Source organism: Armigeres subalbatus, chromosome 3 (genome assembly GCF_024139115.2).
Source record: "Armigeres subalbatus isolate Guangzhou_Male chromosome 3, GZ_Asu_2, whole genome shotgun sequence".
Taxonomy (NCBI): domain Eukaryota; kingdom Metazoa; phylum Arthropoda; class Insecta; order Diptera; family Culicidae; genus Armigeres; species Armigeres subalbatus.
In genome coordinates, this window is record NC_085141.1 from 244,264,401 (window position 1) to 244,289,886 (window position 25,486).

A 25,486-nucleotide genomic window follows, 5' to 3' on the forward strand; every position below is an offset into this window, starting at 1 on the left:
ACCACCGTCCAGGAAAGCAAATGTACTAACTGACCTGCCGTTGAAATGCAGGACAACCGGCAAAATACGGAAAAGAACCCTCTGCTTTTGATGATGAACAGAGATTACTCCTGAAACTGGCGTTGGTCGTTCTTCGTCAACTCGAGGATCGCCTGGATGCAGTAGTCGATGGTGTCGTTCCTGACAGCCACCAACTCCGCAGCAAAGTGCTTTGCATGGCCACTTCCCATGGGGATACAAACAGCGCTTACAGAGATGAACTTCTTGCACAACCTTCCATTTATCCTGCAAAGATTTTAATTTGAAGGATTCGCAATCCTTCGGCTTGTGTCCAAATGTTTGACATACAACACATGGACGCCTGATGCTCGATGATCCGTTTGCTTCTGAACCGTTGTTGTTTTCGCGATGGTTATCCTCCAAAGAAACAGTATTCGAATTGTGTGGCAGCGGGAGGGGGGGGGGGTCTAGAAATCCCAAAAAGTAGTGGACGTCATAATTGAATCGCCCCTAAGGTCTGTCTCATTTGGATAATTAAACTGAAATTAAACTTAAAAGTGACATTTCAATAATTATCGAATAACCCTGCTCACAGAGCAAGATTAATTTTGACAGATATCGAATCATTTTGCATCGATGTCTTATTGGAATTGCTGGGTAACACCAGCTATTCTTATGACCGGGTTATTTGGTAATTTTCGAACTGTCACTTTTAATTTTAATTCTACAAATGAGACAGACCCTAAGCAAAGTAGGGGAACAGACGGCTTTGGCAGGTTTTGTTCTATTATTGGCAGGGGGGTTTTTGTCGACCGAATTTTATGAAATTTGGCCACAATATTCTTTGATATGCAAAGAATGTTTAGGCCAAATTTGAGCAAAATCAGTCATAAAAAACCCCCTGCCAATAATAGAACAAAACCTGCCAAAGCCGTCATTCCCCCTATTATTAGCGTGCTCGTTTTATGCGACTTTTTTATTATACCAAAAAGCTGCAGAAACGTTATATGGCGTTATGCGTCGTAACTTGCATGCAATCAAAGCTTGCGTTGCAATTGTTGTACTAAAGTCGTGTACAAAATCGAATAGAAGAGCTTGCATGGGTTGATACTTCAAGGCGTTTTATGGCATGCTATAATTTAATTACTATGTTTCATAACTATATTAATATTTAGATTTTTTTGGAATGCGCAATCGTTATGAAATTTAATAGTGATCAACTAGGGTTTGTACCCCGTCGAATGCAACTTGTTGCGAGAAAATCGGTTAAGAATTACTATATGAAAAAGTGGCTAATGTTTTTAGGTTTAACTTTTGAGAATCATCTTATTTTGCAACGACTTTCTGCGGAAGCACTTATCAAAATGAAGCATCTGCATAAAATCCTAATGAAAGAACATTTTTATGTTTCTAATTGTTGAATAAACCCATATTCGTTCTAGATGAACGTTATGAAAGCAATACAAAATGTTTCAACACTATGAAAGCATTCTTGACGAAAATACTTTCGAAAAATGTTATCATGGTAATTGCTTCATCGTAAATGAAATAACCAATCAGAAACTGACAAATATAATGTTTTAGAATGGATTAAAAATGGCAACAACCCTCCCTCCCCCATGTGAGATTTTTCCCATACAAATATTTTTTTTATTTATATGGACTGTATGAAAATGATAATCGATGCCAGATTTAGAACACGGGTCCGAAACCTTACTATAATCCAATGTTATGCGCCAACCGATGCTGCCGACCTGCAAGACAAAGAGAACTTCTACAGTCAACTCAATGCCGTCGTAGATAGAATTCCGAAGGGTGATATCAAGATCTGTTTGGGCGACTTCAATGCGAAGATCGGATCAGACAACTCGAACCATGAGTGCATTATGGGACGCCATGGTCTCGGAGAAATGAGCGAAAACGGAGAGCTGTTCGCAGAATTTTGTGGTAATAACGACATGGTGATCGGGGGATCGCTCTTCCTACATCGACCGGTTCACAAGGTCACGTGGGTCTCTCTTGACGGCTTTACAGAAAATCAAATCGACCACATCTGCATCAGCCGAAAATGGAAACGGAGCCTTCTTGATGTACGGAATAAACGTAGTGCCGATATCGCATCTGATCATCACCTCCTCATCGGCGAAATACGCCTGCGCATTGCGCGGATTCGTCGGCAGGAGGAAAGAGTTGGACGACGATTCAACACACGCCGACTGGAAGATGCCACGGTAAAACGGTCCTACGTTGAAGAACTGGAGACGCGTGCTGCAGATATTCCGGAAGGTGGCAGCGTGGAAGACCAATGGACCGCCATCAAGAATGCCTTCATCGCCACCAGCGAGAACAATCTGGGCGAACTACGCACCCAGAGAAAACAATGGATCACCGATGACACCTAGAGAAAGATAGAGGAGCGAAGAGAAGCCAAAGCCGCGATAGAGCGATCGAAAACCAGAGGAGCCAAAGGTTTAGCCCGTCAACGATACGCGGCTCTTGAGAAGGAAGTAAAACGCTCATGTCGACGGGACAAGCGAGCGTGGGCAGACTCTCTGGCCGACGAAGGAGAGAGAGCCGCCGCAACCGGGGACATTCGCCTCCTCTACGATATCTCACGACGCTTAAGCGGGGCGAAGATGAATGCAACGATGCCTGTGAAAGACGCGAATGATCAGTTATTAACCGACCCAACTGACCAGCTGAAACGCTGGTTCGAGCACTTCGAACAACTTTTTCAAGTGCCAGCCAGGCCATCACCACCTCGGCATGATCTGCCTAGGATCCGACGTATAACACGCGTCAATACCGAAGCTCCATCACTGCCAGAGATTCGAACAGCCATCCAAAGCATGAAATCGAATAAAACCCCAGGGGTCGACCGCATATCAGCCGAGATGTTCAAAGCTGACCCCATGACATCAGCTCAACTACTGCATCGTTTATTTCGTAATATCTGGGACACCGCAACTTTGCCGGTCGACTGGATGCAAGGTATCTTAGTGAAGGTGCCCAAAAAGGGTGACCTGACTGTATGCGATAACTGGCGAAGCATTATGTTGCTGTGTACCGTTCTCAAAGTTCTATGCAAAATTATCCTAGCCCGGATTCAGGAGAAGATCGATGCGACTCTCCAACGGCAGCAAGCCGGATTCCGTGCCGGAAGATCCTGTGTGGACCATATTGTCACGCTCCGCATCATTCTGGAGCAGATCAACGAATTCCAAGAGTCCCTTTACTTCGTATTCATTGACTACGAAAAAGCTTTCGACCGTCTCAATCACGAGAACGAAAACGAAAGCACTTTTAATCTTGGATTCCGTCAGGAGTGACCTTAAAGCGATAGCCGGGCAACGCTCAGGATGGAGATCTTTCAAGTCGGCCCTTTGCACCACCGGAGGTGTACAGGATCCATAAGTAAGTAAGTAAGTAAGTATGAAAATGACAAACCCTGCTCCCTGCATAAGTGCCTACGTTATTAGTGTACGACCCCTAAGCGTTTGGACATATACAACAACATTTGCCAATGAAAATAAAGCCTATCAAAAAAGACTAAAAACTAATTTTCAAATAAAAAAAATTGCATTTGTTACCCGTTACGCATAGGGGTGGGGGTAGTTCTGAAAATTGTTACAGATTGTTACGAGGGGGTGGGGGTTCTTAAAAACAACGTTTTTTGCGTTACGTAATATTTGAACAGGCCCTTAGACAGGTAGTCCTCTATGGACACGAGACCTAAACGATGCTCGTGGAGGACCAACACGCACTTGGAGTTTTCGAAAGTGCAGCGTATCATCTATGGAGGGATGCAGATGGCGGACGGTACGTAGAGGCATGAGCCGAATTGCATCAGCTGTTGGGAGAACCATCCATCGTTCACCGGGCCGGGCACGTAGCCAGAATGTCGGATAGTAATCCAGTGAAAATGGCACTCGACAACAATCCGACGAGTAAAAGAAGGCGAGGTGCACTGCGAACAATGTGGATCGATCAGGTTGAGGACTATTTACGGAGCCTTCGTAGACTGCGCGACGTGCAGCCATGGACCGAGCTGAATGGAGAAGAATGATTCTGTCAAAAGTAATCTTGCTCTGCGAGCAGAGTTATTCGATAATTATTGTACTAGCACTTTTAAGTTTACTTCTCCAAATGAGACAGACCCTAAAAGTAAAATCGGTGAAACCAAATATATGAATAAACATAAGTTGTTTGACACGTGGTTCAGACGTTTATATTACTATTTCTTAACCGAAAGATAGCCCTTCGGTACTAGAGAGTCCTTTGTTCTTTTCAAGTCAAGCATTTCAAGTAAATTTTCAAAAATTTCATTAGAACTGGCACATTGGTGGAGAGTTTCCGTGTGGATTGATATGAAAATCTCATAAATCTATTGAAAGATAATGGTGCTATTAACATAATTTTGTGACGGTCCTTAATTTTGGAATTTCTGTTTTACACCCTGTATCCGAGTTTTCCCCTTAGACGTATTATTATTATTTATTCAGATTAAGGCCGAAGTGGCCTGTGCGGTATATAAGAGTCTTCTCCATTCGGCTCGGTCCATGGCTACACGTCGCCAACCACGCAGTCTACGGAGGGTCCGCAAGTCATCTTCCACCTGATCGATCCACCTTGCCCGCTGCGCACCTCGCCTTCTTGTGCCCGTCGGATCGTTGTCGAGAACCATTTTCACCGGGTTACTGTCCGACATTCTGGCTACGTGCCCGGCCCATCGCAGTCGTCCGATTTTCGCGGTGTGAACGATGGATGGTTCTCCCAACAGCTGATGCAATCCGTGGTTCATTCGCCTCCTCCACGTACCGTCCGCCATCTGCACCCCACCATAGATGGTACGCAGCACTTTCCTTTCGAAAACTCAAGTGCGCGTTGGTCCTCCACGAGCATCGTCCAGGTCTCGTGTCCGTAGAGGACTACCGGTCTAATTAGCGTTTTGTAGATTGTCAGTTTGGTACGGCGGCGAACTCTATTCGATCGGAACGTCTTGCGGAGTCCAAAGTACGTACGATTTCCAGCCACTATGCGTCTCCGAATTTCTCTGCTGGTGTCATTTTCGGCAGTCACCAGTGAGCCCAAGTACACAATTTTTTCTACCACCTCGATTTCGTCACCACCGATGCAAACTCGCGGTGGGTGGCTCACATTGTCTTCTCTTGAACCTCTGCCTATCATGTACTTCGTCTTCGACGTGTTGATGACTAGTCCGATCCGCTTAGCTTCCCTCTTCAGTCTGATGTAGGCTTCCTCCATCTTCTCAAAGTTACGTGCCATAATATCTATGTCGTCGGCGAAACCAAATAGCTGGACGGAGTTATTGAAAATTGTACCACTCGTGTTAATCCCTGCTCTTCGTATTACCCCTTCCAAAGCGATGTTGAATAGCAAACACGAAAGACCATCACCTTGCCGTAACCCTCTGCGGGTTTCGAAGGGACTCGAGAATGCCCCTGAAACTCGAACTCCCAAGTAACACTTCAAGTTTTATTCCGCTCTAGAGATGGTTTTCAAGATTAATTTATAAGATCTAACAATAAAACCCAATATTACACGACAACCTTTTGATGACCACTATAAGTGTAAGATATGACGAAGTGGCCCTCTCTAGATAACCACTATAAACCTGTTATAAGAGTATTTAGAAATCCTTTTTAAACCGCCTGCAAAAAAGGGAATTTGGCTGCGGCAGCTGTCAGAAATCTTGCTTTGAAAAAAAAGGGAAACAAAACTTTGCAGAAAAATAATAACAACATAAAATGTTGATGAAAATCATGATGAGGATGACTACTAAAAAATATTATTTTCGGATTGTTTTACAATGTGCTTCCATCATCGAGTCCATCGAACTGATGTGCGCGTTCAATTTCATGGTGAAAACTAGGAAAAAAGTAAGATTGAACACCACGCGCTCTCAAAATAATGTAGTTTTGGTTATTATATTTATAATAATTGTAGCAGCAATATCCCTAATTTCCCTTGAATATATTGATATTTCTCCCCAATATATTTCTAATGAAAATCAATTATCAAAAAAGGGTTTTACGCGGTGAAAACATTACCTAATCATGCATGTCAGTGATAAATTTTACCGAATTGAAAATGCTTCTCCGTTTTCAATATGGCCATCATAAATTTCGATTAGAAAAATGTTGTTCTTAATAAACACCTTTATAAACTCTTTGCAATGCAAATATTCTTATTGGAGTTACTCATTTCACCACATTACGACCAAAAATTTTGGTTTTGATTGAGCTGTGGAAATAGGATTTATCAAGCTCTCCATCACAACTGTAGAGTCGCTCATAAGGTCAATAAGCTTTTGACGTTTGAAGCTTTTTCAGCATATTTATGAGAGGTTTATTGATAGCAATAAGATCGACAATAAAACTGAGCAACTAGCTATGGTGATTGCTATTATAAATCCGCTATAAGAATTAAATAAATCCAAGAAGCATGGAAATTGTTACTTGGGCTACGCACATCACCCGATCCATCGTCGCTTTGATCAACCGTGTCAGTTTATCCGGAAAACCGTGTTCGTGCATTAGCTGCTATAGCTGGTCCCGATCGATTGTATCATATGCGGCTTTGAAGTCGATGAATAGATGATGTGTGGGCACGTTGTATTCGCGGCATTTCTGCAGTACTTGGCGAATGGCGAACACCTGGTCCGTGGTGGAGCGTTCGCCCATAAAACCCGCCTGGTACTGCCCCACGAACTCCCTTGCAATTGGTGCTAGTCGACGGCATAAAATTTGGGAGAGTACCTTGTAGGCGGCGTTCAGCAATGTGATTGCGCGGTAGTTGCTACAATCCAGCTTATCGCCATTTTTGTAGATGGAACACACGACACCTTCCATCCACTCCTGCGGCAAAACTTCCTCCCCCCAAATCTTGGTAATGACCCAGTGCAGCGCTCTAGCCAGTGCCTCGCCACCGTGTTTAAATAGCTCTCCTGGTAGTTGGTCAACCCCAGGGGCTTTGTTGTTCTTCAGCCGGCTAATCTCCTCCTGGATTTCCTGGAGATCCGGAGCCGGTAGAATTATGTCCTGCGCGCGTTCTCCCAGGTCCATCACCATACCGCCATCTTCGTCTGCCACATCGCCATTCAGGTGCTCTTCGTAGTGCTGCCGCCACCTTTGGATCACCTCACGCTCGTTCGTAAGAAGGTTCCCGTTTATGTCCTTACACATATCAGGCTGTGGCACGTGGCCCTTACGTGAACGGTTTAACTTCTCATAGAACTTTCGTGTGTTATTAGCGCGGTACAGTTGCTCCGTTTCTTCACGGTCTCGATCTTCCTGCTGGCGCTTTTCCTCCGGAAAATCGAGTTTTGTCTGTTCCGTGCCTGTTTATATCGTGCCTCGTTCACCCTCGTGCGGTGTTGCAGCAATCTCGCCCATGCTGCATTCTTCTCTTCCACTAACTGCTCACATTCGCCGTCATACCAGTCGTTTCTCTGATCCGGGGACCGTGCCTAGTGCAGCGGTTGCGGTGCTACCAATGGCGGATCGAATATCTCTCCAGCCATCTTCAAGAGACGCTGCGCCTAGCTGCTCTTCCGTTGGAAGTGTCACTTCCAGCTGCTGCGCGTATTCTTGGGCTAGTCTACCGTCTTGTAGCCGCCCAATGTTAAGCCGCGGCGTCCGACTTCGACGCGTGTTGTACACCGTCGAGAGTTTTGAGCGCAGGCATACTGCAACGAGGTAGTGGTCGGATTCAATATTCGCACTGCGGTAAGTGCGGACATTCGTGATGTCGGAGAAGAATTTACCGTCGATTAGAACGTGATCGATTTGGTTTTCCGTTTCTTGGTTAGGTGATCTCCATGTGGCCTTGTGGATATTTTTGCGGGGAAAGAAGGTGCTTCGGACTACCATTCCGCGGGAGGCTGCGAAGTTTATGCATCGTTGGCCGTTGTCATTCGATACGGTGTGCAGACTATCCGGTCCGATGACCGGTCTATACATTTCCTCCTTCCTACCTGTGCGTTCATGTCACCGATGACGATTTTAACGTCCCGCAGTGGGCATCCATCGTATGTCTGCTCCAGCTGTGCGTAGAACGCTTCTTTCTCGTCGTCGGGTCTCCCTTCGTGTGGGCAGTGCACGTTGATGATGCTATAGTTGAAGAAACGGCCTTTAATCCTCAGCTTGCACATCCTTGCGTTGATTTGCTGCCACCCAATCACGCGTTGGCGCATCTTACCCAGCACTATGAAGCCGGTTCCCAGCTCGTTGGTGGTGCCACAGCTTTGGTAGAAGGCAGTCGCTCGATGCCCGCTTTTCCACACTTTCTGTCCTGTCCAGCAAATCTCCTGCAGCGCCACGACGTCGAAGTTGCGGGGATGTAATTCATCGTAGATCATCCTGCCGCAACCTGCGAAACCTAGCGACTTGCAATTCCATGTTCCAAGCTTCCAATCGTGATCCTGTATTCGTCGCCTAGGTCTTTGCCGATTATATCGAGTCGCATTATCTCTTATATTGTTCGTAATGATTGGTTTTCTAGGCGGCTTATTGGGCCTGCGCAAACCTCCTGTCTCGTCGGAGGGCCGTCGTGTCAGGGCTGTTTAGCGTCCCACCTAACACCAGGACTTGGGCTTGTGCGCTTTGAGCGGCACACGGTCGCTTTGGTGGGGCCTACTTGCGGATACATGCAGCTTTTTATAGAGGTTTAACAGGGCCCACTGTCAAACCCCACCACATCCTAGGCAAGCCCCACAACTCGCAGATGGCCTGGGGAGGGATCGTCAAGCCCTTGGACATAGTCCCTGCTGCCCGTAGACGTGCCCCTTAGACGTAGTTTACGTCAAAAATCTTAAACAACCTGCCTGTTACAGTCGAACAAACATGGCTGCTAAAAAACCAAGTCAAAGTAATTTTTCACGCAAGTTTTTGCGTTTATGAGTTAAAGAAGTCCATAAATCTAGCGTAATGTAACTGAAATATGCTCGATGCACTTTCCTAATGCCGCGGTGATAAATATTTCGCTGCAAAACGATGTATGACCGCTGTATTATTGATTTATTTGCGTGATGAGCCAAAATTTTATCCTATGCTAACATTATCTCACGTTACCCTACGGGATTTACAACGTGTTGCATGCAATATTGTATAGCAAGGACAAATGCAGCAAAATTGCATTTTGTACGTGTCATATTCAACATTAGGACTCGTGCGTGGTCCCGTGGTGCTACAGTGGCCTACAGTAGAAGGGGCACAATGTTGTCCGCATTCATTTGTTGATATTTTTTTCGGCTGTGAGTTGGCTTAGTATTTTGATTACCACCAACACAAAGGAGAAACTTCTACGTATTTATGGAAACAACACGTATGCGGTAAGCTTTTCAAAAAGTTTTAGCCAAACTTTTTGAATTATTAGCTATTTGGTTTTATCCTAATTTATACTTTCAATTATTGAACATTAGGGGCCCCAACTATGTAATTGAAAAAAAAAACCCAGATTAATCCACCCTGCGGCGATGATGTCTTTCTCGTGCATCATAAAATGTACTTATTGAAAAAATATCATAAGAAAGGTAAAAAAACACTTCAGAGGAATAGATCGCATTCTTTCTATCATTTTGCATATTTTTGCATTAATTAACACGCATTGCCACTATTACTGTGAAAAAAAAAACCTATTTTAAAATTATTTTCCCAGGGTGAAAAAAACAATTATTTTTCAATAATTCATTCCCCGTCGAATGCAACTTGTTGCGAGTAAATCGGGTAATGTTAAGTTTCAAAAAGTGTGTCTACAAAACTTGTACACATACACAGATACATACACACATACAGACATCAGCTCGGTTCGTCGAACTGAGTCGATCGATATATAACACTATAGGTCTCTGGGCCTTCTATCAAAAGTTGTTTTTTGGAGTAATCTTATAGCCTTTCGGTACAACTTTGTTGTACGAGAAAGGCAAACATTATTACTAAAAATGTTGCTATAGGATCACTCCTAAAACGAACTTTTGATAGAAGACTTGGAGACCCAATATATCAATTAACTTAGCACGGCAAACTGATGTGATGTATGTAGTAGGTGTATGTGTAAAATTGTTGGTAAATTAGGTTTCATTGTTTGCTTTTGAAAGTTGGCTCGATCGAACATTGCGATATAGGATTATTGGAAAATCACTGCAAAAAAATGCACGATATTGAATGAATGCAGAAATATGTGCAAACAATAATCATTAGTTAAGTGCGCAATAACCCGAGCAGGAGAAAACAACTAAGCAATGCCTAATTACATTCTTGATACCTTACACTGTTATAAACTTGGCTTTTATAAGAGGTAAAGTACCAACAAATAATATCAAAAAAGAATATGCTAAACTTAGGCATAGCATGCTTAGGTATTTTAATGACAAACTAAAACTAATTTGTTATTCGTATGGTATGGTAATAATGGAATATGTTATACCCAATGTATTTTGCATATATATATTTTGGTATTATTCTTTTGATATTTTACCTGTTATTCACACCAATTCCATATCTAAGTAGGGTATCAATAATAGAATTCGGTATTTTGAAATTATTTCCTCCTGCTCGGGATAACACAGAGGAGCGACATGCTTTTTTTTTACTATGGATTTTGACAGGTTTTCCTGTTCGTTCTTTTTTGGGGGATAAATTTATCCCCCAGTGTCAAATTACCCCAATACTGATTTATTTTGTAATAGTATGTGCGTGAATTTTGAATGTTTACGTTTTTACAGGAGAATATGATGCAAAACGCCCATACCACTCAGTAATGTAACATGATACAATCATGAGAAAATAGAGAAAAATTTAACGAAGTATCAATTCAAACAATTTTACACTCGATTCCATGCTTCAAACTTAAGAATGTTCAACTTATTTGCTCAATTATGTAGAATGCTAGTTGCTCAAGGTAATGTCTATGCCTTTGTTCGTTTTATATCATTTTCACCCTTGCAATTGTTTATGTTGCATTCGCAGTGAACTCGTATTGGTGATGCAGAAAAGATGTGACAAAAATGGCGTAGCTTGTCATCCCCGTGGGATAACATACTCTGTTATTACAATGCCAAACGCATAACAAATTATTATTCGTTTGGTTTAAAAATACTTAAGTATATTGTATTGTATCTTTTGGTTTGTTAATTAAATGTACATTATTCCAATTCTATAATTAACCCTAGATTGATAACCCTTATTCGCTGTATTACAATTAATTTCGTATTTCTATGCTTATTTAAAAAATATACTGCATTATTATCTCACATTGCGCAATTTAAAAACTGTTTTATGGTATTCTATCCGCATTTTGTCGTAACGTGGCTAAAACATATCTTGCTCTGTAGTGTGCTGCATACATACAATCTAAATTTCGTTTTCGTGTGTTTCCATGAAACGCTGGTCTGATGTCTGATTCCAGTTCATAATAGTAAACACCTCCCAGTGAAGAGTGGTTAATCTGTGTGCAAGGGAAATATATGCATTCGAAAAGCGATAGGCACAGACACCTATCCAGCAGCAGCAATCGTCGTATTTGCCATCGTGGAAGTTTCACTACTCCGCCAAGACCGGAATAGTTAAAAAGGTAAACTAAATCGAAGCGTAGCGTTGTCAAGTTCAAGAAGACATTCCAGTGAGTTGTGGTTCAGTTGTCATAGGTGGGAAGTTAACAATATTTTTTCCGTAGAATTCAAACAGTGCAGTGAGAAAGATGGCTGATGAAGACAAAGGATTAGTTGCTGGACATCCTCCAGCAGGTGAGTAATATCGATTATCTACAGCATGTTTACTGGATTGCCAAGATATGCAGTAACTTTATTATTGTAGTGTTATGAATGATGATTTCATTCGGGTGAAATCATTTTAGATACATCTGCTGTACTAGACATCATTCTCTGCTCTATTTTTTCCTTACTATGTCTTGGTGTTTCAGCTCGGACAAAGTGGTGCACCTGATGCATCAGTGCAATGTGCATCAGAAATTATAATCAACAGTGAATAGTATCCTATGATAATGATCAAACTTTTCCTGAATGTATTTGCAGTGAAGGCTGGCGGTATGCGAATTGTGCAACACAAAGCTCCCAATACAGAGCGACCAGCTAAGGACCCCGTGGAAGTCATCGGCTTATCAGTAAGTATACATGAGGTTTTCTTTTTCTTATGCTGCTGCTAATGCCTAATCAGGGTTGTAGCAATTACAAATTAGAAGGTATACAGATCTTACACGGTATCGTTAGTATTTGTAAATATTGCCCGATATTAATTGATTAGCGATTATTGCCAATTGCGTCTTATTTAAGGCGCTATTCGTTTACGACAACAGTTCTCTAACTTCTTGATGAGTGGTAGGTATTTCTTCAGATTTTGGCATTATTAGTTGTAGGGGAGGAGGGGGTAATCTCGCCAAAGGGGTGAAATGGCCAATGCTTATTTCAAGATGAAAATGCAATCGCGTGTTGAATTTGTATCTCCACCCAGGTGCATGTTCGTACGATGAAGCAATTTAAGCTGTTTTCAAAATTAACTCCAACAATTACATCACAAAAACAAAAGATTAAATTATTAATAATGGAGTAAATATTATAAAAATTATAAAAATTGGACCATCCTAAATAAGGATCTAGTCTATTTTATGTATTATTTTGCTTACTTTTAAAGTTTAGATAACTGTTATGTCTATTCATTATAATGAATTATTGGCAGTGGCTGTTTTTCTACCCTCCGCTTCTACATCCAGGCGCTATCGTATATGCGCAAATAGCCAGCATGAGTTAACCGCCAGAAATTTGTATGGCGAAAGACATGTAACGCAGGTTTTCTCAAAATTAGGGAATTTTCATGAAAAACTATTTGGTACCGGTTATGAAGGATGTTCTTTATGTTCTTTATTGTTTGATTCATCAACAGACAACTTAGGTCCTAATGATGCTTATCCTAATTAATACTAATAAAAGTAATTATAATAAAATCATCGTTAATTATGAAACATGGCAGAATAAGCCCTTGTAAAATTACGACGAATCGTCTGTCTGGATAGATTAAAATCAAAACATGTGGCAACCTCGTTGAATGCCCGCTGTAGACCCACCATCGCTCCACGTTGTCCGTAATTCGTTCTTCGAAAAGGTATCCTCAGCATTCCGTTATTTCGCAGTGGCCTAGGTCGAACGTTCAAGTTTACTGATTCCAGAATTTCAGGGCAGTCGATTCTGCCTTGAAGCGTATCAGCAACGACCATGGCCCGTGCAATGTCCCTCCGCAATTGTAGGCTTTCAAGATTAATCAATTGACAACGGCTGCTATAACTTGGTAACCGGAATGGGTTTCGCCATGGAAGCAACCGAAGAGCAAAACGAATGAAGCGGCGTTGAACAGATTCAATTCTTACTGATCCGTTCTGGTAATTAGGATGCCATACAGCGGAACAATATTCCAGCGTAGATCGAACCAGCGAACAGTACAGTGATTTCAAGCAATAAACATCGGTGAAACCCTTGGCGACGCGAAAGATGAATCCTAATGTTCTAGAAGCCTTCTCGATCACGTAAGAGACATGATGCTTGAATGTTAGCTGCGTATCTAGAATAACACCAAGATCCTTTATACAGTTCACACGTTGCATCACAATTCCATTGAGCTCATAGTTGTAAATTATTGGCTGATGTACACGAGTGAAAGAGATCACGGAACATTTGCTAGGATTGACAACCATCCGGTTCAATGTGCACCAAGCCGCAAATGAATTAATATCTTGTTGTAGGTCCATTGCGTCAGAGATAGACCGAATTAGTGCATAGAGCTTCATATCATCCGCATACGACAGTCGCGGTCCTCGAAGCACATTGTTTACATCGTTGAAATACAAGAGGAATATCAAAGGGCCAAGATGGCTTCCTGAGGAATGCCTGAGGTTGCCAAAAATTCAGTGGACTGAGAATTGCCTACCGTAACAGACAGTCTCCGTCCGGTGAGATATGAATGGAACCAGCGCAAAAGATAACCAGCAATGCCAAATCTTTCCAATTTCGCAACCGTGATAGCGTGGTTAATTTTATCGAAAGCTGCAGATAGGTCCGTATATACAACGTCCGTTTGTGCTTTCTGCACAAAGCTGTCGGTAATGCTCGAAGTTAGGCACAAAAGATTAGTGGTCGTAGATCTGCCTGAGATGAACCCATGTTGATCGGCACTCAGATGTTGCTTACAGTGAGATATGAGTGGTTCTGTTACAACTAGCTCGAATAATTTGGATGCAGCGCACAAGGATGAGATGCCGCGATAATTGTTGACATCTTTTCGATCACCCTTCTTGTACACGGGAAACATTGTAGCGGTTTTCCACACGGACGGAAAAAGTCCACTGGATAGCGATTTGTTGAAAATCAATTGAAAGGGAGCGAGCAGAAGTTCGATGTGCCTTTTCAAGAACGCAGACGGAATGCCATCCGGACCTGGACTCATGGATGATTTTAACTGCGAGTTAGCTCTACGGATCATTTCTACATCTACGAAAAACGTGGCCCAAGTGATCCCGACTGCAGGAACGTTGTTAGTAGCCTCAGCGATTGTGACATCAGAGATGACATCGTTACAATAGGTGCTCACAAACTTGTCGGCAAATAGCTGACAGATGGATTGGGGTGTAGAGGCCACTTCCTCGTCCAGAGTCATTGTTGTAGGGAGCCCAGCTTGTTTCCTTTGTTCATTTATGTACTTCCAGAACGTTTTAGGCCTGGTCCTCAAGTTTTGCTGTATATTTTGCTGATATTGAGAAAACAGAGTCGGCTAACAATCTTGTACGCAGAGTTTAATTTTTTTGTAGTGCTCACGCAACGATAAGGAACCGTGTTTGGAATAGCGCTTGAGAGCAGCGCTTTTAGCAGTTTTCATTCTACGAAGCTGACGGGTCTGCCAAGGACAACTATAAGGAGCGACGATTTTCTTAGGAACATGTCTTTCAATCACGTGCAATAATATGCGATAAAGTCAATGCCGCATTCTCTGCATCACAACCGCCAAGAATGTCAACCCAGTCCAATGTAGCAAAGAACTCAGCAATGCTATGATGATCGGCGTTATGGAAATTGTAGATTATGGGCTCGATCGATGCAACAACATTGGCTCGCGTGTTATTCAGCTTGAGTATCAACGAAGGATGATGGTTAACTACTTTAACTAACGGTGATGGAGCATGCAAAATTAGCGGAGCAGCTTCCTGAGCGCTAACAAAACACAGATCCAAGCTGCGATTATTTTCGTTGGTAACGTGATTGATTTGACGTAACGTGGCTGTGCTGTAGTAATCGAGGAGTTTGGAGGCGTGACTGTGTAATGAAGATCGTTCCATATCTATGTGAAGGAACCCGTTGCAGGAGGAACTCCACGAAATTCCTGGCAGATTGAAATCACCGATAATGATGATTTCGTCCGAAGCATTAGTCATTTCTATCACTGACAAGACTGATTGTGTGTGAGCTTCGATCAGTGTATCATCGCGAACACGATCAGGAGGTATGTATAGTGCACACAGGAACACCGAACGATGGGAAAGCTGGAGGCGCACCCATACTTGCTCGACACATCCCCATAAGTCGTTGTAAATAACTCTTGTTTTCCTTTTTTTATTCACTGCGATTGGGCCGCCCCCTCCAGTTGATTTGCGACTGTTCATGGGGCCACGGTCGCAGCGAAAAACTTCGTATTCAGGCCCAAAGACCTGACTAGATAGGGTACACACAATCACATCGTAGCAATCATCGGACGTGGCAAGAAGATATTGTTCGACATCACAGTTCATCCCACCGGCGTTCTGATAATATATCAGCACTTCGTCAACGCAAACGAGGTTGGAATCCACAAACGGGGCTCTAGAAGTTTGAACGGCATCAGGCGGTGAAGGTTCAGGGATGTAAGAGTACTTGCCTGCAATAGCAGGTTGGGAGCTCCCCGATCTACATCTAAGTTCAGGGCCAGGACGACTTCGAAGAACGTTGGCTGCAACAGGCGCGACTGAACTAGAGCAACCGGGAAATTCTCCCGACATGCTTTTCATGGGGCGTCCTGGAGATCCAATGGAAGCTTGTTGACTTGCGTTGTGGACCAGCAGAGAGGAATGCGAATCTCGATGGAAATCACCACCGGGTGAGGTGCTGGAATTTTGAGCAGCATGAGGCAACGAAGGTGGAGGTCCTGGGTCCTGGGTGGAGGAAAAATCGTCACGCAGAGAAGAAATACAATCAGAAGAATACTTGCCTGTGCAAGCATGGTGGAAGCCCCCTTTTCTACCACCAATCTCAGGACCCAGACGGCTATGATGATCGGAGGCAGCAGAGAGCGGGACTGGATTGGGCCGATCAGGGGCTTCCAACAAGCTTTCTATTGTGCGTCTGGGTGATGCGGAGTCTTCAGGAGAGGTGATTTGGCATCGTACGGAAGGACGTTGGGCGGTTTCGCAGTGGTTTTCAATCAGCATGCCGGATCCTGTCCGGAAGTGGGAGTCAGAAACTGGGAGGCGTTCGGGTCTGGAGATATGACGACAGACGGCGTGTTCACACGGGGCATCCATAGGTTTTTTGAGAGGTCCTCAAACTCTCGGAAAAGTATTCCTGTCGGCCAGGTGTCTGGGCGGAGTGCGACTTCCTTTAGTCTTACGGCCAATCCGATCTTGAACGAAACGAAGCTCATTCTGCTGGTATCGGCACCTTTCTTCACTAGCGGAATAACCTTAACGGGATCTTCGCACTGGACACATTCTTTCACCAGTTTTTCGATGGACTCGCATTGCACACTAGGATGTATTCTTGAGAGATACAACCAGAACTGCTCGACGGATTCAGGGACAGTAAGAACCTCAGCAGAAACAGAGCAAACACTTGCTCTAGTACCGCTAACGAGAGATTTGCTGATGAGCAAGCTATCATGGTATCCACTACTACGCCTACCAAATATTTTTTCGATTAAGGTGCTTAATTTCGAGAAATCGAACATTAGATGCCTTTCGCCATACTGATTTCAGAAAGTTAACTCCTAATGTGCCCCTGTAAGCTCGCTCAAAGCAGGCGATTCATTCATAATTTTGATGTAACACAATGTCAATTTGCACTACTCACTCACTTGTTGGGGTAACATGAGTATCCATTTGAGGGGTGATAACGGCATGTTGAGATGAACCATAACTTCAAATTTGAGTTTATTTACATTTCCAAAATTGAAAAAAAGTGTGTGCTGCTGTAGGTATATTGATTTTTGATAATTGTGCTTATGAAAGCGTGAGGTAGATTAGAAATAGGTTCCTAAAGGGTTTCACCTTAAGTGTAATATGATTAAAGAAATATAGTTTGGTGTTATAATTGTGTAGGTGGTAATCAGAAGCGATGGTTAATCAACAAACCATAAATCGCCTAGGGTAATTAAACAGTTCGGAAAATTTTTGGGTTTTGGAAACATCTAATTCTATGATGTTTTTTTTTATTTCTAGGATGCTAACCCTCGGAGAGTATTTCGAAATTTCGTAAAAAAAATCATAAGTTAAAAGACAAGTTTTGAGAATACATACGATCAAACCATTCAAAATTCTTTGGAATCGTTTGAGCATGAGCACGAACATTATGACCGCACAATTCGTAGTTGCTACTCCGTGATTGACTAGAACTTGCGGAGAGGAAACAATAAATGGGGCTTGGGATTTGCTACCCATTCTCAATGTACACGTTTCGGGAGCTCAAATATTTAAAGTCAATAACGGCGCCGGCCACGTCCTTACGGTCATATAGGAAGGGAAGGGTTGTTAGTCCGATTCGCGTTGCTACTAGAGACCGAGTATACCTCTGCATCTCCACGATTGTCTTGGGATAGGATATCGGATAATTTATATCGATTCACTTCGGTAAGTGATGCAATCTATGGGATGAGAAATAACATTAATTCGCTGTTTCGCCACGAGAAAAATGTTAAACCATGCACGCTCGGTGGCATATGAAAACTGAGGAGAATAGCGTTTTGGACGACCGACTGGACGCGCAACAGTCTGTATACCTACTTGCCCGATAGCTACTGCAAACTATGGACGATCGTACTTGTCTCGACCGGAGCAAAGCGCAATGCAATAGCATGATCCACCAAATATCAAACAGATATTCTTTCTTCCGCTCGCGACGAGTAATATACGCACTGTACTTACTTTCCCGATGGCTAGGGGAAAGAGGGGCAAGATGGTCACCCTAACTGGTAATCTTCTCCTTCGAATTTAGCTAATTTGTCCATGTAAAATCTTAATGATGACCTGTCTTTGACAAGTATCAATAAACACTGATTAAGGACATAGTTGAGAGTACCACGATGGCAGCCAATACCTCCCGCACTCCTCTCCCACCAACATTCGAATGCATCGAACAAAAGTTTAATATTCAAATTACTAACCTGTTCACAGCATATTTATTCACTTCCCGTAATAATGAACATGTTTATCCAAAAAGTTCTATGCATTTCGGCTCGAATTACATCATAAATCAGCAGTTTCGTGCCAATTTAATAGCCGTTTGCGATTTGGTGGGTTTATCACTGCACTTCACTTGTTCTCAAAGGGCATTGGAAAAATACCACTTCTCCGCACATGAGCAGCTCGAAATGTGATAGAATGCAAATTAAACATCACTTTTTGAATTCAGTCACTTTGAACCGAAAACTTTGTATAAACTGCTAGTTTTGCCCGAAAAAAAAAGATGAAAAACTGATCGCGGAGCGAATGTAAACACTGGCACCGGCAGCAGCAAACTAATAATTAGGGTGGTTCAAAAAATGATTTTGCTCCGCCACGCTCAGTTATGATTCATAATTTGGGTGTCATCCGATGGTTTGGGCTGGTTTGAATAAAGGCTTATCGTGCACAGGTCGTTTCAGGTTTGTATGACAGTTGATATGGCGAGGTTGAATTTTACATTATTCTGATTGTGGCACTCCGTCATTGGGCGCTGGCGAGGGGGGAGACCATATGACCGGATGAAATATTCAAGAGCTTTAACTCCATAGACAATGCATATTGAGTGGTCGTTTCAATAGTTGGTAGTCGATTTTAATCGAGGTTGCGAATCTTCCGCATGATAATTAGGCTTCTCAGAAGGCATCAGTGAAACGTATAATTCATCTTCACCTTTATGCCGTTTAAGTATCTTATAAACTGGTTTTAAAAAAGGTGTTCTTATGATGCCTATATTTACCATATTGAGCGACTTGGCCACCCCCTCGGGGGTGTATTGAAAGTATGCTGAAATTATTTAGAACAGGTGACGCATTCCTTGCACTTTTAGGGATCATGCTCAAATGATGTTTAGCTTAAAAATGTTGTATTCCATGTTGATTTGTTGACCTCTGGCTACTACTACAATATCTGAATTTGCCTAAAACTTTTTTTTACGATTCAAACCATATCCGTTGTTTAAATCATCTCTGATTCAGGCAGAAACTAATTTGATGATTTTTGAAATGCATTTAAGGGTTAGGCGACTCTTAATCCTGGAGATGAAATTGTCCCGCCTCAAGTCGACGTATATCCAAATATTTATATCCTATTGATCATAATTACTGTAAATCTCTCAAATTATTATTGTAGATAGGCTATAGTTATATAAAAGCCTTGGTAAATATGAATTTGTGCTATAATTTTGACTTCAAACCTTAAATTATGTAACTACAAAATTATAAGAAGAATTTCAACTAAACCATCTTAAAATCAATATTTCAAGAACAAGTCTCGCTTAACTTTTCAAAAGGCTTTTGATTGCAGTACTCAAATTAATTCATGAAAAAAATGTTACTTAGGTCCTTTTGAAAAGTTAAGTGAGAAGTGAGGTTGTCAAAGTGCGTTTTTCAGTTGTATAGCCCTTTTACATTATTGTTAACCATCCCTCGTAATAAAAATGTGAATATAATGCTCATTTAAGTCATAATCAACGTTGGCTGTATTGCCCCATATGTCGATCTTGTCCCACTTTCCCCTACTCATTTCTCGACGACTAAAACACGCACTGTATTTACTTGCTCGATGGCTACTGCAAACTATTGAGGATCGCGCTTGTTTCGACCGGAGCAAACCGCAATACATGCGCATCTTTTAATATTTTTGCGACGACTCAAACGCGCACTGCACTTACTTGCTCGATGGCTACTGCAAACTCATACAAAATCATTTGGAATCGTTTGAGATACAAACATACGATCAAACCATTCAAAATTATTTTTAATCATTTGGGATACAAATTGAAATTTCCGGAATTAATAAAATATTTATTTGGTGTTCGTTTCTTAGACATTTTGAATTATCATGGTGTTCATAACTCTGATGAAAGTTTCATGTTTTTGATGCATGATAATGTTTGATTTGATAATGTTCGCGTCGAAGTTTCTTTTCTTCATGGCACGATCCATTGACGAATAAGAAGCGTTATCGAAAGCTCCTTCAATGTCCAAGAAAGAACAAAGTGCTATTTCTTTTACCGAAAGCGCTTTTTCCACTTTAGATACCACTGTATGAAGTGCCGTAATTGTTGACTTACCGGACTGGTAAGCAAACTGGAACTTAGACAGTGGATGTTTAATCATGTAATTTGAGTTGATATAATCACTCAACACCTTTTCCATAGTTTTCAACAGAACTGATGAAAGACTAATGGGCCTGAACGATTTAGGATGCGTCTTATCTCGCTTTCCTACTTTTGGTATAAAGATCACTTTTACTTTCCTCCATTAAGATGGAATATAATTGAGTTTTAGACTTGCCTTAAAAATCTCAATTAACGGCGGAATCAGCACTGCTTCGCCGTTTTGAAGCATTGCTGAAATTATTCCGTCCGGTCCTGCAGATTTATAAGGCTCAAAAGATCTCACTGCATTCTCTACCCTGGCTTGTGTAAAGATATCGTCAGCCAAGGCTTGTGTAACATTTTTCGAATCATCAGACATTTTAGTTGGTCTTGCTGAACATCTTTGACTTTCAACCGAACCACTTGTTGTTGGGTCTACACACATAATCGATCCAGGAAAATGGGTTTCCATAATCAACTTTAGGGGAGACTGGGTAGACTTGATCCCCTTTTCTGATTTCCTATGTATCACAGCCAAAAATAAATAAACATACGCAATTTCCACACAGACTCTCTAAGAAATATAGTATTTAACTTTACTGATGTGTGACAGTCCTTAAATTATTGTTGTTATTGATACACAATCGATTTTTTGGAGTGCTGTCAAAAATCGACTTTGAAAATATTCGGGGGAAATTGATCCCTCTCCAAAAACTTGCTTTGATAAAATTAGAAAGGTGCCCTCAGATTTTTTAAATATTTTCCCTTCAAAATACGCGGAATTATCGAATTGCTGTGCGTATACATGAACGATTTTAGTTATTGAATTTGACAGCACATGCTATTTTAAAATTTGGGGAGACTTGATCCCCTTTCTATGAGATCTACGCAATAAATATTTTTTTCTGCCAACCCTTCATCAAATCCGTCAAATCTACAAAAAATTAGAAGCCTAAGAACAAATTTATATTTTTTGGAATTTTTTCGACAAATTTTTGTATGGGTAACTAACAGGGGATCAAGTGTCCCCATATTGAGGCAATAACTTCAAATCCAAATATCCTAAAACTTTGATGGAATGTTGACATTTTCATCAGTACAGATCATTAAGCATATTTATGGCTTTGTGCTGTGAAAAAACGAAAGCATTTGGTCATTGTTATGAAAAGTTGTTCAAATTTTGCGTGGCCAATAAAAAAATCTTTAGGCAGGTCAAAACATACAAACCGCCCTGCAGAATAAATAAGGTTGTCAATCCAAAAAATAGCTCACCACATAAAGGTCATTTGTCTAGAGGATCTATACTAAAAATACGCTAGAACAAAACTACTTTAGTTCTCGATAAAACAGGGGGTGATCAAGTCTCCCCGGGGATCAAGTCTACCCACCTTCCCCTAATGTTTCACCAGAAGTTTGGGTGGAAAATCCATCCACTTTTTTCAGATTCCCTAGTTCATTAGTATGATCTTTTGCAAGTGCCCTCTGAAGTCTCGCGACTTCTGGAGTATTGCTAATATTTTCACACGTTTGAACCCAAAATCTTCTTTTGGATTTTCTTATTTCGTTATTGTACTCAGTAAGTGCACTCCTATACGGAGTCCAATTCGAGGTTCTTTTTGCTTTATTAAAAAGTTTACGAGAAGTCTTCCGCAGTTTTTCCAATTTTGAGTTCCACCACGGAACGTCCCTGTTAGAGGACGACTGTTTAGTAGGACAACTATTGTAGAAAGCATTTAAAATCTTATCATTTACCTTTTGGGAAAAACATTCCAGTTCTTGAACTAAATCAATTTTTCCACTCTTTGTAAATGGGTCTGAATTTAAATGTTGCTTATATTGTTCCCAATTCGTTTTTCTAGCGTTTCTAAATGAAGTTGATGATCGTTTTCCCCAACTCCATTCAAACACAATATGTCTATGATCTGACAATGATGTTTCTTTGGAGACATGCCAGTTTGCAATTCTTTCATAAATCGCACCGTTGCACAGTGTCAGATCTAAGACCTCTTGTCTAATTGCATTAGAAAATGTTGGATCATTTCCCCTATTGCAAATATCAATATTATTGGATGAGAGATATTCTAGTAAGCATTCACCCCTACTGTTTATATCCGTACTACCCCACACGGTATGATGCGCATTAGCATTACAGCCAATGATGAATGACTTGTTATTCTCTCTACAGTATTGGACAAATGATTCGACCTCAGGAGGAGGGGCCTCAGGATCATCACCCGGAAAATAGGCCGAAGCTACAGCAACCTCAGTTTTTCCATTGGTGGTTGGCACCTCAACCATGATTGCAACTATGTCTTGTAATGGGGTAAAAAGCTTGTAATGGGGTAACAATTCAATGTTTTATCGACTAAAATAGCAGTTCTTGGCGAACTTTGTTTTTCATCATAAAACAACTTACAGTTCTGTATGTCTATACCATTTATTTTCCCTTTATTAGACCATGGCTCTTGAACTAGTGGCACGCAGAATTCCTCCTTTTTGAATCTCCTACTCATAACAGCCGAAGCTCCTTTTGCATGATGGAGGTTCACCTGCAAGAACTTCAAAGGTTTTATTTCTACCATACTTGATATTAGTGAAAACAAAAAAAAAATTAAATAAAAATAAACATAAAATAAATAAATAAATAAAAATAAACTATTATTGGATAATTACAATAAAAACAATAACAACAGAATAAAACAATATCAAACTGTTCCCTTGTAACCGCTTCCAGAAGTCCCCGAGAAACCAGAAAAGATGTTAAAACTTCACTCGACAAGTCGAGTCAAGTACAAGACACTGAAGACGGCCTTACTGTTGAGGTCGAAATACGTATCTGTCAAGATACAATTAAGTGGTGGAATTCAATGGGATTGTACAAACTCGTCTTATGACAAGTGAAGACCTTCCACTAAAAAGCTCAAAATAATTTTCTTATCAATAAATTATGTTTAAAGCAATTATCTATTCTTCCTATCTCTACAGAACCCAGCTCCGAACTTGAACACCGGTGAAGTGGTGCAGAGCTCTGCATCCAACAAGCACAACGAGCACTCGGTGGAAGCTAGTCAGGTGGCCCATGCCCAGAAACCTCCGGCGCAAGTTCCTCAGAAGCCAGTGAACAATATCCAGCAGCCTCGGAAGTGTTGAATCCGCAATGTTTAGAGCATGTGCAATAATTGTAGGGTTTGCGTCGCACTTTTTTTTTTCTTCTGATCACACATCGTTACCTTTTAAGGTAGTTGGTATTGCATTTTAAAATTTATATGCATGGGATGTCACACATCCCAAAATGTTTTTTTCCTACATATTTTCTTTTTAACGGGTTTGTTATCAACCCGTGTTCTTGTTCACATCATACTTAAAAAAAAAACTTCAAGCTTCGGTTTTGGGACGAGGTAAAAGATACGTTTGCGTTTGCTTTTTTATGAATCGAAAATAGATATAGAATATTCAACACACCGCCTAATTATTGTTGTATTCTTCCATTGGTTTTATGCATACATATTTCACATGAGTCATATGTAAAGAGTTATGACGTAAAGAACACTTCGTCATTAATTTGTGGTTTTAAAAGTGTAATTGATACAGAGAAAATTGAAATAAATGCTATTAATGATAATTTATTTGTAAATCATTTGATTTGTATATTCATATCACAAACATCATGAATGAACATTTCATACCAAATAAAATCGATTTTGGCAAATCACAACTGAAATTTGTACCTCGTAGATTTCACAAATTATGTAAAAATCGGGTGTGGTCGATGCGAAGGCGGGAGTTGACTTGCTGGTCCTTGAGACTAGACAAGTCGTGCCGTGGATCCTTTGACCTTCCGTAGCTGCGTGGTCCTGGAAGCTGCCCATTGGTTTTCCCAATCCTGGTTGACGATCTGTTTTGATCCAGGATTTAACATCAGCCAGGAGTACAGCGATATTCCCTGGCGCCCCACAGTGCCCTGGGATCCAGGCGAAGGTTGTCGGCTGTTGTTCGCAAGCGAGGATGGTCTGGATCCATGGATGTCTCGGGTGGTCGCTTTGATGTGCTGTGCAGCGATGGCACTGGCGGAATCAGTCAGAACTAGGGCCGAATGTGGCCCCATACCAGGGGTGAAAAGCATGTTGCCGGAAACCAAGTCTTCCATCAGCCTAGAGCTTTTCAATTGGAAAAATATCACCAGATCTCCGGATACTATTAAATCAAAAAGTGAAACATGTCTTCACACAAGATCTCCCCTCGAAGTGCAGCCTGTCGAAATAGTTGGAATTCGTTAGACCAAGTTTGCATATAAATTTTTAGGACTGAAGATTTCACATGGGAAGAAGGGCCACGCCAGCGCCTGACGCTCTAGCAGGTTTGCAAGCGTCTGTTCAACTAGATACGGCTCAAACATCGTCTTTACTGACATCCAACGATTGAATACGTAATGCTCTCCCCCGGAAGCCCCATCACGACGGATAGGCCGTAGGCCAAGAATCCACTGTTCCCGGAACATAACAAACCGATTGATAAAGCAATATATAGAAAGATCCCAAACTGATTCAAGGCTAACGACTTTTGGCATGAAATAAAGCACAGAAATTAACATACGCCGAAATGAAGATCCTTGTGAACGTATTGTTCAATGAAGAACTATGGGAATGAAAGTTAGACCATGCTCGAGGAGGAATTGCAAGCACTCGGGGTATTGCAGAGACGCGACATTTGAGAGGTGGTCTCGAGCCATGTATTGTAAAATAAAATTTATTGATAATTTCGAATAGCTAATAAATAAAAAGAAAAGTAATGGCAGTACTACTTGATCACGCGCCGGGGGGAAAATGAATAAGAGCAAAAGGAAAGGCATTGATTTTAGAGGTTCATGTGTAAGTAGACACTACCTCAACTTTTTTCACG

The 25,486-nt window shown here is 41.5% G+C and overlaps 1 protein-coding gene across 3 annotated transcripts; it reads left to right on the forward strand.

Moving 5' to 3' along the window:
* The first annotated feature begins 11,437 nt into the window (after positions 1–11,437).
* On the forward strand, positions 11,438–24,209 carry LOC134221997 (death-associated protein 1). Of its 3 annotated transcripts, none has more exons than XM_062701156.1 (4): positions 11,438–11,592; positions 11,695–11,764; positions 12,053–12,141; positions 23,573–24,209. In XM_062701156.1, the coding sequence occupies exons 2-4, from the start codon at positions 11,719–11,721 to the stop codon at positions 23,735–23,737; spliced, it is 300 nt and encodes a 99-aa protein (XP_062557140.1). In that variant the 5' UTR covers positions 11,438–11,592; positions 11,695–11,718; the 3' UTR covers positions 23,738–24,209. The 3 variants fall into 3 exon arrangements, with proteins under 3 accessions (XP_062557140.1, XP_062557139.1, XP_062557142.1); XM_062701155.1 differs by having other exon boundaries at positions 11,447–11,640; XM_062701158.1 differs by having other exon boundaries at positions 11,447–11,764.
* The last annotated feature ends 1,277 nt before the right edge of the window (positions 24,210–25,486 follow it).